This window comes from Auxenochlorella protothecoides, assembly GCF_000733215.1.
Source record: "Auxenochlorella protothecoides strain 0710 unplaced genomic scaffold scaffold52, whole genome shotgun sequence".
Classification (NCBI taxonomy): domain Eukaryota; kingdom Viridiplantae; phylum Chlorophyta; class Trebouxiophyceae; order Chlorellales; family Chlorellaceae; genus Auxenochlorella; species Auxenochlorella protothecoides.
In genome coordinates, this window is record NW_011934159.1 from 111006 (window position 1) to 126870 (window position 15865).

General features: G+C 51.7%; 4 protein-coding genes across 4 annotated transcripts; 3 read left to right on the forward strand and 1 right to left on the reverse strand.

The window, feature by feature from the left end:
- Positions 1-120: 120 nt before the first annotated feature.
- F751_4397 (Protein OS-9) lies at positions 121-1131 on the forward strand (the record flags this gene model as incomplete). The annotated part of the gene is made up of 4 exons (XM_011398086.1): positions 121-157; positions 434-579; positions 685-783; positions 928-1131. The coding sequence occupies 4 exons, from the start codon at positions 121-123 to the stop codon at positions 1129-1131; spliced, it is 486 nt and encodes a 161-aa protein (XP_011396388.1).
- A 247-nt stretch (positions 1132-1378) lies between these two features.
- On the forward strand, positions 1379-3011 carry F751_4398 (Ribosomal L1 domain-containing protein 1; the record flags this gene model as incomplete). The annotated part of the gene is made up of 7 exons (XM_011398087.1): positions 1379-1510; positions 1621-1716; positions 1877-1956; positions 2050-2150; positions 2242-2357; positions 2679-2750; positions 2925-3011. The coding sequence occupies 7 exons, from the start codon at positions 1379-1381 to the stop codon at positions 3009-3011; spliced, it is 684 nt and encodes a 227-aa protein (XP_011396389.1).
- A 162-nt stretch (positions 3012-3173) lies between these two features.
- Positions 3174-4777, reverse strand: F751_4399 (Protein pleiotropic regulatory locus 1; the record flags this gene model as incomplete). The annotated part of the gene is made up of 6 exons (XM_011398088.1): positions 3174-3325; positions 3486-3636; positions 3764-3886; positions 4022-4108; positions 4221-4321; positions 4693-4777. 6 exons carry the CDS (start codon positions 4775-4777, stop codon positions 3174-3176), a joined length of 699 nt encoding a protein of 232 aa, XP_011396390.1.
- A 1919-nt stretch (positions 4778-6696) lies between these two features.
- On the forward strand, positions 6697-7633 carry F751_4400 (Adenine phosphoribosyltransferase 1; the record flags this gene model as incomplete). Its single annotated transcript, XM_011398089.1, has 4 exons — positions 6697-6880; positions 7054-7155; positions 7242-7370; positions 7494-7633. The coding sequence occupies 4 exons, from the start codon at positions 6697-6699 to the stop codon at positions 7631-7633; spliced, it is 555 nt and encodes a 184-aa protein (XP_011396391.1).
- Between the last annotated feature and the right edge of the window lie 8232 nt (positions 7634-15865).

A 15865-nucleotide genomic window follows, 5' to 3' on the forward strand; every position in this document is an offset into this window, starting at 1 on the left:
GTGGATACGTTATTCTTCAACCCATCATTATGCGTTCCCTGTCCCAGATGAAAGCACACAAGCTTGTGAAGCAGATGAACGAAGTCAACAGATGAAAGACAACCTGGGAAATTCATATCTATGTTGTTACCCTCCAGTTCTGCCAGTCAATACGTCGGTGAGATGCTGCCATTGCACAAAGTCTCCAGAGGATACATGCTGCACTCCGAAATGCTCACTCCCTGCAATGGTATGGCAACCCTATCCTTGACATCTCGCAGGAAGCTGATGCCAAAACGCCACCGCAAGTCGAAGCCTCCGCGGCGGAACTTCTTGCACCCCTTGGTAAGCTGCAGAGATGGCAATGGTATCGCCTCATGACCGACTCGGATGTTCAGGGTGGTGCTTGTGCCCTAAGCACTGACCTGCTTATGGGCTCCACTCGATGCTGCAGTGGGTTGGTGTACGGTACTGACGGAGGACTGGTGGACCTACGAGGTGTGCTATGAGAAGGAGGTGCAGCAGTACCATGCTGAGGACGGCAAGGTCTTGACGGCGTATCACCTGGGCTACTATCAACCGGACGATGAGGCATCAGTGGTAGGTCTTGGACTATAGTAATGGGAGGTGGCGTTGAGCATGTCAAGAGCTGACCTTGCTCATCCTTGCTGAAAGCTCCCACATTGTTGCAAGCCACTCCTGCAGGAGACGCTGACATTGCATGGTAAGGGCACCAAGTTCCTCGCACAGCAGTACGTCAATGGCTCGGACTGCGAGCTTGCCCCAAAGCAGCGCAGTACAGAGGTGGGACTTTTGAGCGATTGTGTTGATGCTCGGAGCAGAGACCCATGCCTCACAGCTTGAGGCATGGTCTCAGGCGCCCTGCCTGGTTCTCGGCACGCACACACACGCTCGGACCCCTCAGTCAAACACCACCAACCCACACAGGTTCGATACACTTGCGGCCAAGATGACAAGAGCATCATCCAGTCTGTACGGGAAGTAGAAAGCTGTTCGTACGTCGTCACCATTTTGACACCGCTCCTGTGCGCTCATGACGACTTTGTCAGCGTCGAGCCTCCTCCTCAGGAGATCCACTGCCGGCAATTGCCTGACTCTGCTCCATCCCCAGACGCGCATGTCGACCTATGATGTGGTTCTGAGGGACCTTCAGTGCCAGCCGGCTGGATAGGGGGGCCCCTTGGTAGGGCGCCGAGACGGGGCGAGACAGGGCGCAGCACGCGCAGCATTTCCCCACACCTCCGGCAACTATGTCGCCGAGGTGCACAAAGAGTCACGAAGATGAAATTTTGAGCTGGAGTCTTGGCATACCAAGAGATAACAGCGCATGCAAATATAAGTCATCCGCCGGCACCCTTCCTTGGGCACACACGACGAGATGTCGGGCGCAGGCGTGCCCGGACTCAACCGAGAGCAGGTTGAGAAGGCCGCCAAGGCTCTTTTAACGTACGCGCAGAAGAAGGGACAGGAGAGCAGTAACCTGCTCCTGGACGACGAGCTCATCTACCTGGTGAGGATGGATTGGCAGCGGACCAATGCGTACAATTTGCAAGCCGCACCTGGAGACGGAGGGCTGGAGGTGGCGCACAGGGTCAAAGTGCTCTCTATTCCACTTCGCAGAATATTGCACTGAAGAAGGTCCCCCAGACGCCACGGAAGGACAAGCCTGTACGGCTAAACATTCCGCACCCCATCTATTGCCTGGAGGGGGCAGAGGTGTGCCTCTTTGTCAAGGACAGCAAAGGCAAGAGGGGGACTTTGGGGGGCGCTCCTCTTTACATAGGAGCTTAAAGTAGCCAGATTTCAATATTTGCATTCGAATGAATGCTGGAGATGGTCTCTGATGGCTTACACCTGCGAATTTCCTCCAGGTGAGGGCCACAAGGCCAGCAAGAAGAAGGTGAAGGAGGAGCAGATTGCCGGAGTTACAAAGGTGGTGGGCCTATCCAAACTTAGGTACGGGACTTCAGGCATACGTGAAGGATTTGGCGGTGGGAGGTTGCTCTGGAAACAACAACCAAAGGGCACCTACCATCCTGACCTCTCCAGGACAAAGTACGAGAGCCATGAGGCGAAACGGAAACTCTGCAATTCTTACGACCTGTTTCTGGCTGATGAGCGAGTGCTAGGATCTCTACCAAAGCTCATAGGTGAGTGGCTGGATGCCCTGCGCGCTCGACGCCAGGCATTGGCATTTGCTCTGCCAGGCATGAGCTGACCTTCCTCGTACTGTTGCTGCAGGCAAATCCTTTTTCAAGAAGAAGAAGCAGCCCGTGCCAGTCAAGTTGGTGGGAAAGGACTGGTCTGGACACATTAGCAAAGCTGTGAAGGCCACATACTTTTTCTGGACGGGTGCGGTGGGATGTGTGTAGGATACTGTGCTTGGGCTTGCGTGAGGGCAATGGATGGATTGATGGGCGACTGTCGGTTTCAAACCATCTGGAGTCTTGTGGATGTGGAATTCAGGCTTCATCTGTGCATTGGAACATATGCAGGTGGCCCCAGCCTCTCAATCCGGGTTTCTCGGTCCTCCCACACCCAAGATGAGGTACAGAGTAGGACTGGCAAGGTTTGCGGTCTGCTTGATCTGCGGATACTATCTTTTGTGCGTTCCTCCCACACCCTGTGCTGTTTGGTCTCGGGCAACCACCGATTCCGACCACCCTCACTCCTTGCAGGTCGTGGAGAACGTCATTGCTGCCCTCAAAGATGCCCTGCCCCACATTCCCAAGCAGTGGAATGGCGTCAAGGTGGGTGGGAGCGCTGGCAGGGGAAAGTTGCTTTCGTACCGGTGGGGGGGGGGGGGGGGGGGGGTAAGAGGTTGTTTGCTCCTGCGCTTCTGTTTTGTTATAGGAAGAATGCCAGGTCCCCTGGAGCGTTCCCACTCAGCATGCGCTCTGCACAATCCTCAATCCTCGACACAGGCGCTGTACATGAAGACAGCAGACTCAGTGGCTCTGCCCATCTATCAAGCCTCCCCGGTTCCCGATGTAGTGCGCATCAAGGCCTGAGGCTCTCTTTTGCTCCGGCTTTCATGCTACCTCTTGTCGTACTGCTGACATATGTCCTGGGAATGACTGCGTCATGGCCAAATTGCCATCTGCAACCGTGCCCTCCATCCCTTTGTGGAAGCTGTCATGATGGTACAGAGCAGCTGAGGGGGCACAGACACACTAGAATCGTCGGATGTCCTTGGGAGGCTTAAAGTTTACGGGATGCGACTCTGGAGTGGCCGTGAAATCCTCCTTCCACATCTTCACGGTCTTGTCAGCCTCGCATGTCACCAGGCGAGAACCAGTCTTGTCAAATGCCATGGCATAAATGCCTGCAAGGGGGAAATGTGCGGGACAGATGCAATCGTTGGAGCTTACGTTAGGGTAGCAGGCAACACCTCACCTAGGAACGAACTGTCCGATCACATGCACACCCGCAATCAGATCTAAGAGAATGTCCATTAGCTCCCAACCCCAACACTGCCCACCCACCTTGTTCACTCTCCAAGGATCCCGGTTGGGCCACTGTCTCCTGCTGCTGAAAGGCGTTGCCAGACTTCCAGTCCCAGAACCAAATTGAGCCGTTGTCTGCACCAGACACAAGCACCCCGTCCTCGTTCACCGCCAGGCAATTGATGATTGCCTGCACGTGTGCAGGGCGTCGGGTGGTGGGGTTGTCATACAGAGGTGACGGAAGACATGGCAATGCTGGGTGGGACCTTGTGTCTCACAACCACCAAACTTCTCCCACTGCAGGTGCAACACCTCACCCGCTGCTGTTGGAGGGTGTTGTGCAGGAACTCTCCCCGTGGCAGCTTGAACTTCTTGATGTTGTCGGCCCCACCCGATGCAAATGTGTGCTCGGTTGGGTGGGCAGTCAGACCACGCACGGCCTGTAAAATTTGGCAAGTGCACATTTCACGAAGAAGGTCGATGCCATAGGTTGTGCCTAACCATGCATCACTGCAAGGAAGAAGCACAGAAGTGATCCCTCCTCAGAATGTAAAGCCCAGCTTAGCGCTGCGAACCTTTTTATGGTAGGTCAGGGTCGATAGCGTCTTGCCGGTTCGCAGATCCCACAACCGGATGGTCTTATCGTGGGAAGCGGTGATGACCTGAGATAGGAGTGAAGATGCAGCCCATGAGGGGGCATGCAGGGTTTCCTGGGTATGACAATCTCCCACGTGAGAATATGTCTGGCAGGCCAAGGACCCCCTTCCCACTCACCTGGGGGTCCGTGGGCTGGCCGAGGATGGCAGAAACAGTGTCTTCGTGGCCCGACAGGCAGTGGATCTGGACCTTGCTCCGAATGTCCCACACCCGGCAAACTGTGGGCAAGGAGCAAAACGGCCAAGAATTTGGATGCACGTCAATGCAGTCGAGATCCATGGTGCAATCGAAGTAACAGCAAGGTCCTCAATCCCCAATCCTGCCCTCAACGATACCTGCATCGCGGCCGCCCGTCATCAGTATATCTAACGTGGGATGTTGGGCCAAGCTATAGACGCCTGAAAGATGCCCATGGTAATTCCGAATGACCTAAATACCAGGACATGAGGCAATGGAAGATGAGATCTTAAATTCGAGGATAAGGCGCCCTGTGAGGAATGGTTGTGCAAGGCCACTCCCCACCCCTGCGGCCCCACTCTACACCCTCTGGGTGCATCCAACCTCAGTGTCATTCATTCAACGGCCTTACTGTCACCCAGCCCTGCGAGCCCCCATACCTTGTTCTGCTCCAGGTCCCAGCATTTGACTTGCTTGTCAAGAGCACAGGAGAACATGTAGGGGTGGCGCTCAGATACAGCCAAGCCAGTCACCTGTCATTGGGCAATGACAAAAGAGGGCCATCAACATGTCTTGACCGTGCCATATGGGCGCACCGGACACTGATGAGAAGCACAACAAACTCCCCCAGGCATAATCATCCTGGCTGATGGGAATTTCATCTTCACCACCACGCAGGCAGAGGAGGACCTACCTGCTCTATATGGCCAGTAAGAGTGAGCCGCAAGTGTCCAGAGGCTGTGTCCCAGATTTTGATGGTTCGGTCGCCAGAGCCCGTGCAGAACCATTCATTTCCTGGCTCAAACGCGACAGAGCGCACCCAGCTGCACGTTCAGCAGTAAGGCAATTACTCTCGAGCCGGGTCTCATCAGCCTATCTTACTCAGAGCCAGACATCGAGATCCATACAAACCACAGCCTTGATTGCCCACCGAGCTCACCCAAGGTGCCCCGAGATGACACGGTACATTTTCCAGGGAGCATGCCATTCTGGCCGTGGCCACTTGTTGGGGATTCGCCGGGCAATGACAGAGCTGGGAACATACTCCTTCTGTGGATGAGTGGGCGTCTCTTTGCATTGCTGAGACATTATCGGTGATAGAAGCTTCAAACACATCTGACTGATACGATCCAGCACAGCAATGCGACAGGACACTCAAGATTGCAGTTTCATGTGCAGGAAGCATTTGCCATGCTGCACCTCTGGGTGCTTACCCTTACCTGGCCTCCTGTCGCAGTGGGTACCATGATAGTGGTGCTGAGTGCCGCCTGGGCAGCAGGAGTGATGCTTGCCGTGGAACCGTGGACCACCAGCTGCTTGTCTCGACTGCCTGATGCAGCCCCTTTCCTGTAGCGCGGGAGAAACATGAGGAGAACGTGTGTGTAGGCCTCCACCTACTTGACCATCGCAAACTCTGGTAGAATTTGGAGCACTGACATCAGCTGGGAAAACCCGTGGCAACTCACTCTTGAGCCTGCACCGAATCGATCAGCGTGGAGTTGATGGTCTTGGGTGCCGAGCCTGTCGCCTTGGGTTCCCCTGGGACAGCTCGGGCTTTGTACTTGCTCAAGCTCGCATACTCATCGGATATCTGCAGGAGGAATATACAATCGCACGGGACTGGCATTTGTTCTGCATGTTAAGGTACAGAGGTGACAGGAACTCTGCCATCCCTCACAGAGTGGCCTGCCACGAGCAATGCTGGGCCACCAATGCATGCATCCATCCCCTCTTTCACACTGACCTTGCAGGAAATTTTTACTTTCTGCGAAGCTTCATCGAGGGGGATGCTTTCCCAGTGTGAACTATGGAATAGGTCATACGTCCGCTTCAGGGATAGCAGGGCGAGCGCTTTGAGCGACCTCTTCTCAATAGGGAATTCCTCCACGACCAGTGCTGCACCTGCGCCAGCACCATCGGCTGCCATGGGCAGCTTGATGCTCTCAACAATGTCAGATGCGAGATGATCAGCAAACTTCCCGGCAGATGTTCCACGGTGAGCAGGTGCTGTGGATGCCGGACACAGAACAAACAAGGCGCAGAGTCAGAGCTCCCTTGGTGCGAAATATGCTCGATTTCTGTCCTTTAAACCTGTTCAAGTCTCCATGAGAGTCAAAACGGCTGTCGGACGCTGGTGCTTCAGCCGAGAGTGGTGCGCGGGAAGGCTCGAACTTGGGCGCGAGGTGGCAGCGTCACGGACCGATGGGAAGGCCAGTAAGTATAGCTTGGTTGGAGGAGATCAGTTGGAATTCAGACATCGAACCATTGCCAATAATTGTTGTCTGACGCCCCTAGCTGTGGTGACAAAGAGCCACCCTCCAGTTTGGAGCACTTCCTCCGCGCAGACGGTCCAACCCCACCACTCTTGCTGCAACACAGCCACCTCCTCCAAATAAATATAAGAGGAGCAAGAGCGATGGCAGCTGTCGATCCGCGCCTCGATCTCATCAGCAAATCAATTAGGGTCGTACCCGACTTCCCTAAGGCTGGCATTCAATTCCAGGATGTGACTACCATCCTCTTGAATCCCGAAGCCTTCCAAGCGACCACAGACCTGCTTGTGGAACATTACAGAGATCAGCATATCGATGTTGTCGCAGGTAGGCACCGGCAGTCAGGGCAGCGTCGCATGCCACCCTTGCATGCTGCATCGCCATGTGGCCCTTCTGCTGCTGTGTACTGCATGGTTCCCCACAGCTCATTAGAAGTGTGCCTCAACATAGTGTATCGCAATACAATACTGCACAAAGAATCTGAGAGTACATCACTGCAGGATTTGAGGCCCGAGGTCTGATCTTTGGAGCCCCGCTGGCCTTGGCTCTGAAGGTCCCCTTTGTCCCTCTGCGGAAACCCGGCAAGCTCCCAGGCACGCGCAATCACGCCCTGCATGCATGCACTGCAATTGCGCAGCTCTCATGTGTTGTGATGCTATCAATCGCAAACCAATCCCTTCTTCTCCAGGTGCCACCGTGTCTGTGGAGTACAAAACCGAGTACTCTGTCGACAAGATCGAGATGCACATTGGTGCTGTCAAGGAGGGCCAGCGTGTACTCCTGGTGGATGACCTCATCGCCACCGGTGGAACCCTTGGTGAGGTTGTCTTGCGTGGGAAGAGTGTGGGAGTTGCAAGCGTGGCTTGTGATGGTGCAGTAAAAACGTTAATAGTAGTTGACAAATGTCAAAGGCTCAGCTGTCCCCATGGCCCTTGTCCAGTTGCTGGGGCCGAGCTGGTGAGGAAGGTGGGTGCAATTCCAGTCGAAGCTGCATGCGTCATCGAGCTGCCGGAGCTGGAGGGCCGGAGTAAGTTGGATGGACTGCCCTTGTTTGTTCTTGTTGAGAAGGCTGGCATCTGAGGTAGTTTACATGAAGTAGATGGAGCTTGATGTAAGTGTGTCAGGCATCCTATTTTAGAAAGGGGAGATTGAATGGTTGAGTGGCTGATCTTGGTGTGTGGGGCCGTTGGGCTGGACGATCCAGTGCGACCTCCAAAGGGACCCCTCTCACACCAGGGCAAAGCATGAATCCGAGGAAGATCACAACACTGCGCACGGCTGGCCTTCCCCATTGTGCCACTTGTTGCGGAGACTAAGGATCTCGGGTGGAGGCCGGGTATCAAACGCTCGTGCGACCGTCCGGCAATCTGTTGCAAACGGGCACTTTACAAAAGGCATCTGCCGGCACTGCTGATCGGCAGCAGATTCCACAGGTGAATAGACAGTATAATTGCTCAAGAGATTCACCCGTCGATTCGCGACACGGAAGGCGCAGCAGCAGGTCTACCCGTGTATTGGTGACAGTCGCTGCTGCAGAGCCTCATCGCTTACGCGTGAATGGTGTCTTCAGTAGGAGAACGAGCATCCACTTCCAGTGAGGCTACAGAGACAGACGATGAGAATACATCGCAAGGTCTCAAGCAGCGTAAGCGGCATGGAGGCGTGCCTGCCGCCGAGCAGCAGGAGCCAACTCATGCCACACTGCACCATAGGCCAACCACGAGGGCCCGAGCTCGTCGAGGAGCGATCACGCTCAAGTATCTGATAGACAAGGGGGTGCTGGAACCCGGCAAGGACGTCCTCTCACTTGTGCGGGAGAGTGTGTTGGGTGCAGCTAGGCAACATGTCCATGGTGTTGCATGTCTCTTGTGTGGGACACTATCTGAGGACACCCTGGTCTTGCTATTCTCAGGATTACAAGGACCTGCGGCAACTCGCCAGTCTAGAAAGCGATGGGCGAATCCATGCTACAGTTGGGGGCAGTACCTTCGTCTTTGAGGTGAGGGATGCCGCCTTCACACCTTCACACCAGGCCGACGGTGGTGGTGATACTTAAAATGGCATACAAAAGCCCACCAGCCTCCGTCCCTTCGTTCCCAACAGTCCCCATCGGGCTTTTCGATCTTCATCAAGAGGCTCGTCGTGCCCACCAGGAAGGCCGATGATGGCTGGAAATCTGTTCGGTATGGAGCACAGTGAGTTGGGGTTAGGGGAGGGCGCTGAGAGGATAGATGGTTCCTGAGCCCAGGGCATTACGAGACTTCCTAATTTGAGGCATTCGCTCCAATACCAGTTACCTGGAGCATTACAAAATCCAGTTGCTCGGATTTACAGGCGCAGCACTCGAACAGTCATCAAGTGCAGGTCCTGCAGGTAAGGTGGACTATTGATATATCGACCCAGTCGCGCGTACCTCACTCTTCAGCCTTCACTGTAGGGCATTGGATTGTCTTAATAGCACCGTCAATTCACTGTCTGATACAGATCACGAATCTCTGAGCAAAGAAACGATTTCAGAAGCATCCCTGCCGCCCCCTGATGCCCATGTGGAGAATACGGAGCATGACACCTGAGGCAACGGTGGTGACGGCTTGCATCGATTCATATACAGCACTCATGCTCTACATGCTTGGACCATCACCATACATGCTGCGAGGTCCCAGGTGCCGAGGCTGGATCTCACACCCATCCTTCAGCAATACCACCTGAAGTAGCTAATCCCGCACAAAAGTCAGCATCATCGTTGCCGCTCTAACTTCTCCATACCCACTGCTTGTGCGTATTACACTACCGACCTTTGCCAACGTATGGACGAACAGCGACCATCCATGGGGAGATCAGTGGCTTCAGTTCTCTCTCATCCTTACGATGCGGCCACTCGTACCAACAAGAAAAGTTCTGGAGTTGGTACTTTGGCAGATGAACCTTCTCATGGTATGTCAGCCAGAGTGCTCAACTTTAAGCTCCAGTAGTCGTAGAGCATTTTTGTCACAGACGGTAATCAGGAAATGACCGCTCCCCGAGTACATTACCGAGATATTTGGCCTCATTCAAGGTCTGGTTAGCGAGCGATGGAGGACCATAACCAATTTCACAAAATGAAGGTGTCCTCGCAATCTATGACCATTGCGAGATCTTTCCAACTCTGCTGTCAGGGCAATCATACTCTGCGCGGAATCAACCAAACAGGACGTCTGCGAATGTTGCGAGGCTTGCTCAGATCAGGCTCGCTGCACATAAGTCTGCACAACAACAGACCCAAGGGTTCTTCGAGGTCATGCATGTGTGATTATAGTGACCGAGTCAGATTGGCTTGGTCCCCTTTTTAGCCGGTATGCAGAGTTTAATATTGTGGGGAGGGCTTATCAGAGGTGCCCAAGAGTGGTTTTCGCAGATGTCTATACTTACCCATTCTACCAGTGTGTCACCATTTCGGCGTCTACATCAGATACTTACCCGGACAAGACTTTGAAGGAGTTCTGTGTCGCACGAATTGAAGGCCCGCAGATCTTTCTCTGTACACCTTGAATCGTCTCGACGACGATGAGGGCGAATGTGGTCCCAGTCTAGGTATTCTGATCGGAAATCTAATGGCACTCATGCCGAGGGGTATGACATTTACGTGCGATCCTGTGGACCTTGCTTGTGTCAACATGTAGATCTGGTGTGTGCCCTTGACTCATTGTACCGCATAACCTGAGAACTGAAGCAGTCTAATAGGAAATTAGGAAGGATACCTTGAATCTGACTCGAATACGCGCCTGCAAAGGGGAGCTACTACAAAACTTGCAATCTGTAGCACAGCAGGTATGGAGCACCTGAGGGAGCCGAGGGTATGCTTCCAAAAGCGATAATAAAGGCTGATCAGAGGAAAGAAAGCACAGGACCCACCTCGCATATGGATTGGCGTAGGCAATTGGTCTTGCTCCCTAAGACGCCACTCGCCCCTTGAGCCGGTATCAAAGCTGCCATAACTTGCCTTGCCTGCTTCACCGGCCCCTGGAAGTTCTGGGGCCGACTGATGGACCTCAGCTTACATTCATAAGCAGCCGCGAGCGTGCGAAATTAGGAGCGCAATATCCCCTGCGCAAGGTAGCATGCTGGCATGCTCCGAGTAGTCCCCTCATTAAACTCGTGTAAATATACTTTCATTCTGTACAGCTCTGAGGAAGTTGAGAAAAATGACCGGAGGGAGTGCCTGACAGCGAATGAGGACATCAGAAAATCATTGACTAGATACTCTGCAACATTGAAAATTATGTATACTCTGCAAGTCTTTCTCAACTTACTCCTGCTTGTGCTGATAGCGTATCGCTATTTTGATATGCGCTGAGAAAAGAGGGAATCCTTTTGCGACTGAAAGAGACAGGGAGAAAAGACTGAATAAATGGAGCACGGCGTCCACGCGTTAGAGCAGCCCACTTGCACGTTGCCCTAAATCCACCGCTGCAAACTAAAAAAATCCTAATACAAAATTCCCAATGCCGATATTGCAATCCACGACGTAGATCATATAGCAATGTTCTCTGTCCTGTGTTTTCTCCCTGTATCTGCGAATATTAAGGGTAGTGAACCATTTCAATGCCCTGTGATGTGGTAAGGGGGGGGCATTTTTAACATTGAGATGCAATTTATCAATGCCCTCACCCAATGTTACGGTATGCTCGCACCGGCTCCATAAAAGCACCAAAAGGAGTGCAAGATTGAGTTCTCTGAGGAATGACGATCAAACTCTGGGCGGCCCATCTGTGAACGATGATTATCCGAAGGTGCACACCATCCATGTATCCGTTAGCAGTACTCGAGCAAGTGTTTACAATTTCTGGTTACATATAGCTACTGAAAGAGACACTGCCTTTATGGGTACGTCCTTAGATCGTGCAGTCATGGGAATGGTTGAGCAGTATTCAAATTTTAGAAGCACATGGATATGGGGCGGCGGTAACGACGTAGAGCAACGAAAAAGTGCATAGGAAGCGCACCAGTTTATATCAAGCGGCTAAACATCTTACAATGTTGAGAGCCGCTGACAGTCAGTTGGATATTGCAGGGTCCACTACCACTCGGCGTAATCGCCACTCGCATTGCATTTTGTCGCAAAAAGGTAGTCTTCTCCTTGTAAACGCAGGTAGGATTGGAATCACAGAAGTTGTGGAATGCCTGAGAGGCATGTGTACCTGCCTTGTAAGAGGCTTTAAGCGCTGGCCTCTGCTCGCATGACAAATCTGTTGCCCTTTGTCACCTCAGTCCCAACCAGTAGTGCACAATTGCCAGGCCGCCGATTCTAGCGGTATTAATCACCTATTGCTTCTGTAGTAATGTTGAGAAGTCCGGAATAGCCGGAAGCATGCACGCACGCAAACTTTCATTTCAGGCAGTTGTATCGCACAGAGCATCAAAACATTTGCTATCATTTTTACATCGTTGGGCATTCTTGGCGTCGATGGAACAAGATCCTATCAATGATTCTAGAAGGTCGTGATCTTCCCGCGACATAGACTCCTCTAATTAACATAGGCTCTTGCTGATAATGATGTTGCACTGTACGGACGTTTACCGATGAAAAGAATCATTCCAAAGATCGTGGCGACGCTTTTTTCATATCTATCACTTCTAATGTTCTTTAGCATCCCAAGGGCATTGCATTAGCTTATCTCATTCTCCCGTGGGATTAACTATCCCTGCAGTGTGGTATGTAAGAGGACGTGATATCAGTCAACCGTAACAATTTCCCATCTCTATCAAGAATTAGAAGGACGTCGTTTGTGCAGGAGCTCAGATACTGGCAGGTGACAAGGGGAACTCTACACGAATATTACTGGAGTTTTGCTGCTGTAACAGGTGCAAATCTAGGTGTATATGTGCCGAGGGGCAAGCTATGCTTTGCCATCGCTAATGAACTTTCCGTCAGTTTAGGCTTGTCTGTATTACATGAAACTGGTCAGATTTTCTTGTATAGGCGACACTGGTGCCAACGCCTGAGGCTCGGCCAGCCGCAAGTAGTCCGTGCTGATCCCTTCAACAAGTTCCGCAGGCTACAAAGTCTATAAGAAATAGCAAATATTATACACCTCGGGCAGGTAGTGGAAGACGGAGGACCATTCAACCTTGCAGGACCTCGGAGTAGAATGCGCAACAAGTCACATGCAAGAGCCGTTTCATCACCCTGTCCTCGATTATCCTTGATGGAGTATTGCAAGCCCTCCCATCGTGTTATTCCTCTATCAACACGAAAAAAACTCATGAATCAGCAGGGGTGATGGAGTAGAAACCTTGACACAGGTATGAGAATGTAACTACTCTAAAAGCAAGATGTACGTCCAAAGTAGTCTCTGGGCCGCTTACGTGAGTATGCCTTGGCATGCCCATAGCTATTGACGTGGTCGAGGCTCGACTTGTGAAGATGAAGTGAAGATCAAGGTGTGCAGGTGACTTATAAAGGAAGATTCTCGATTGACATCTGCATGGGCTTCATGCGGCAACATTCTGAGTTTAATCATTCGAGTTACGTCGGTATGTGCGTGGCCTGAGATCCAATACACTCGATGCCCTTCTCCTCCGATGAAGACGCAAGAACCTTGTCAGCATGCACTCCTTTTGCTGGTGCCATTGGCAAGGTGTGGAAGGGCATCTTTCAACCTCTGAAGCCATCTATCACCCCATATGATACGATGATGATGAATTGTCGATTGCTATCTGCTTGCATACGGCTTCGTTAATGTTGATGGAATTCACGAGGTTGCCATATAACATCAAACTGCACTGTTACGAGGTCGAGAGACTGCAGATTTTGTTCTTAGACATTACACAGCAAAGCATAGATTTCTTCGAAGGCATCTGCGAGGGCTCTCAGAGTCTTAAGGTGGCTTTAGTTTGTCTACTTGACGATTCGGTCTCCTAGACAATCAGGATCAGCTTAACTGCTGCGCAACCCTTCATTTATACATCGCGCACTGACCCACCGCTGCCTCAGACTTGGGCCCCTCCTACTGGACACCGACGACGTTCGTTTGATCAAATCCACGGGTCCTTGGTTGACGACGTAGATGGCCTCATTACTGATCCTGTGGTGCTCTGGTATGGGGTACACGTGTAATCTGGCCACCTCGATTCTGACTGCTTCTTGCAATCCAAAGATAAGGATTCTCCGAAGGATTGGGAACCCAGCTAGGACCTCGGTAGGTGCCAGTAGTTGAACCCAAGACGTGTGTAGAGTAGCTTGAACAGATGAACAGTATCCTACAGTACAGGACACTCAGGCAGCCGCAAACTTGAGTTCATTCTGAACTAGACCCTCGATGAGCTATATAAACCCAATAAACAGCAAATACGCCTCGACGGAAGGTTCTCATTCCGCTCACAGTACGTTTCTACACTGTGCGGACATGTACCAGCATCTTTGATGTGGACTATGTTACTGGCAGCCTCATCGTGCGCCTCCTTCTGAGCAGCTAGGGAAATCCACATCCGATCGTAATCCGAGTGGACCAGAGTATGAAATCCCAGAAAACGGCGGACATGGGACTGCTGCTATCATATGCGTAAGTTTCCAGAAACTATTTCCAAATTCCTCTTGAAACGTCATGAAGCCAATAGGCCTCAGCGTGTTTCAGCATTCTCGAGCATATGTGTCTTTGCTGCTGATGTTCACCGACGTGCATACCAGCTTAAGGACATAGCCGGCGGAGTCCTCAAAAATATAAAAGGAATCGCCAAATCTAGAAGAATCCTCGATTTGTGGAAACACACAGCGGGAATAACCGACGCAGGTGTGCCATGGCAATGTACGAGCTCCTTCCCCATCGAGGTTATCCGAAAGAGCATTATTAATATGCGTTCTGAGCCAGTCCTACATTATCCTGCTCCTTAAATTACTTTCTCACCACTCAGCCTGTTCGAAAATATCAATTTTCTGATCTCTACCCAAAGTGGGGAACCTTAGGCTCTTCATACATGCCTGTGTCGCTAGTCTGCTTGTGAATCATGCTCTTGAGATCACAGGGAGTCGGAATTCGCGCTGATACAACCGAAGGCGCCATTGTATAAAAATGAGGAAGAATCATCCTGGAAATGAGTATAATGATGGATCGTGTGCCATGAAAGTAGCTTGTCACAATCAGATGTGACTGCAAAAGTTTCGCTTGAATGCCATAAGCCACATTTATAAGCACGGTAACTTTACCAGCCAGTGTCTCAAACTACCTGCATGGCAATTTCTTGGCTGTGTGCGATGCCCCATGATGTAAGAGATTATTTGACTCTTGTGGCTGGGCATTCTCACAACTGCAAGATGTCTGCTGCGCTTAACCCGATGGCCAGACAGAGCCAATAGGCGTGGACTGTCCACACCGCTTAGTTCTATTGGTCAAGCCGGGGTGACACCAGTGATGCACCCAGCAACTTCGTGGGATGCTATATGCGAGGATGATGCTGCCAACTTGATGCATCAGTGGGCGTTGTGCTGCGAAAACCTCCTACATATTTGAGAATACCATAGCCTCCATATTCGGTGAGCGTGCGCCGCAATTATTGTTCTTACAGAAACTACGATCGAGCTTGCATGACATTGAGGGAAAAGACAGCGGTCACTTTCGGATGCCAGGCTTTATTGATGGTGCGACTCACCACTTCGACCTTCCCAGGATGTGCTATATCCCGTCACAAAAGGACGTGGTAATTACACAACTACTGTAGCCACTTCACTCACTGACAACGCCTTGCAAATCATAATTTGAGAGTTCCCAATGTTTTTGGATCAGTGTACTCGAGCACAACAAATTTGTAAGCTCGAGAGATTTGCCTTTTAACTATCTGCAGATATTTTCTCTTGAGAATCGATCCCGAGTGACTGAATGAGTGTTCTGGCCCGTCATTGCAGTGTCACTCAGTGGTGCCTGCACCCAACGGATCGAGGTGCTGCTCGTGCTGCGATGTTTCCCTGAAGAAAATCACCTGCCTGCTCAACAAAAAGCCTGACAACCAAAACTCCCAATATCTGCGTTCACAGGTTTTGAGGAAATGTAAAGATCTCACCGGTTGGCTGTGCACTCGCACAGCATGGGGTCGGTCAATGCCGATGGGGTCCCCTCGCCACCCCAGAGTGCCCTGCGAGGGGCGCTGTTCACCTTCGAGCGACCCAGGGAAAGGCTAACAGCGGCAGTGAGATTATTGTCCAGGAATCGTGATTGGTTTGTAACATTGAAAGCAATTTCCCTGGTTATAGATGAGACTCTCGAGGATTCTTTGCGAGTTTCTATTATCCCTACACACTCGGCCGGACATACAAAATCCGAACACTCGCCGGACGGGTTC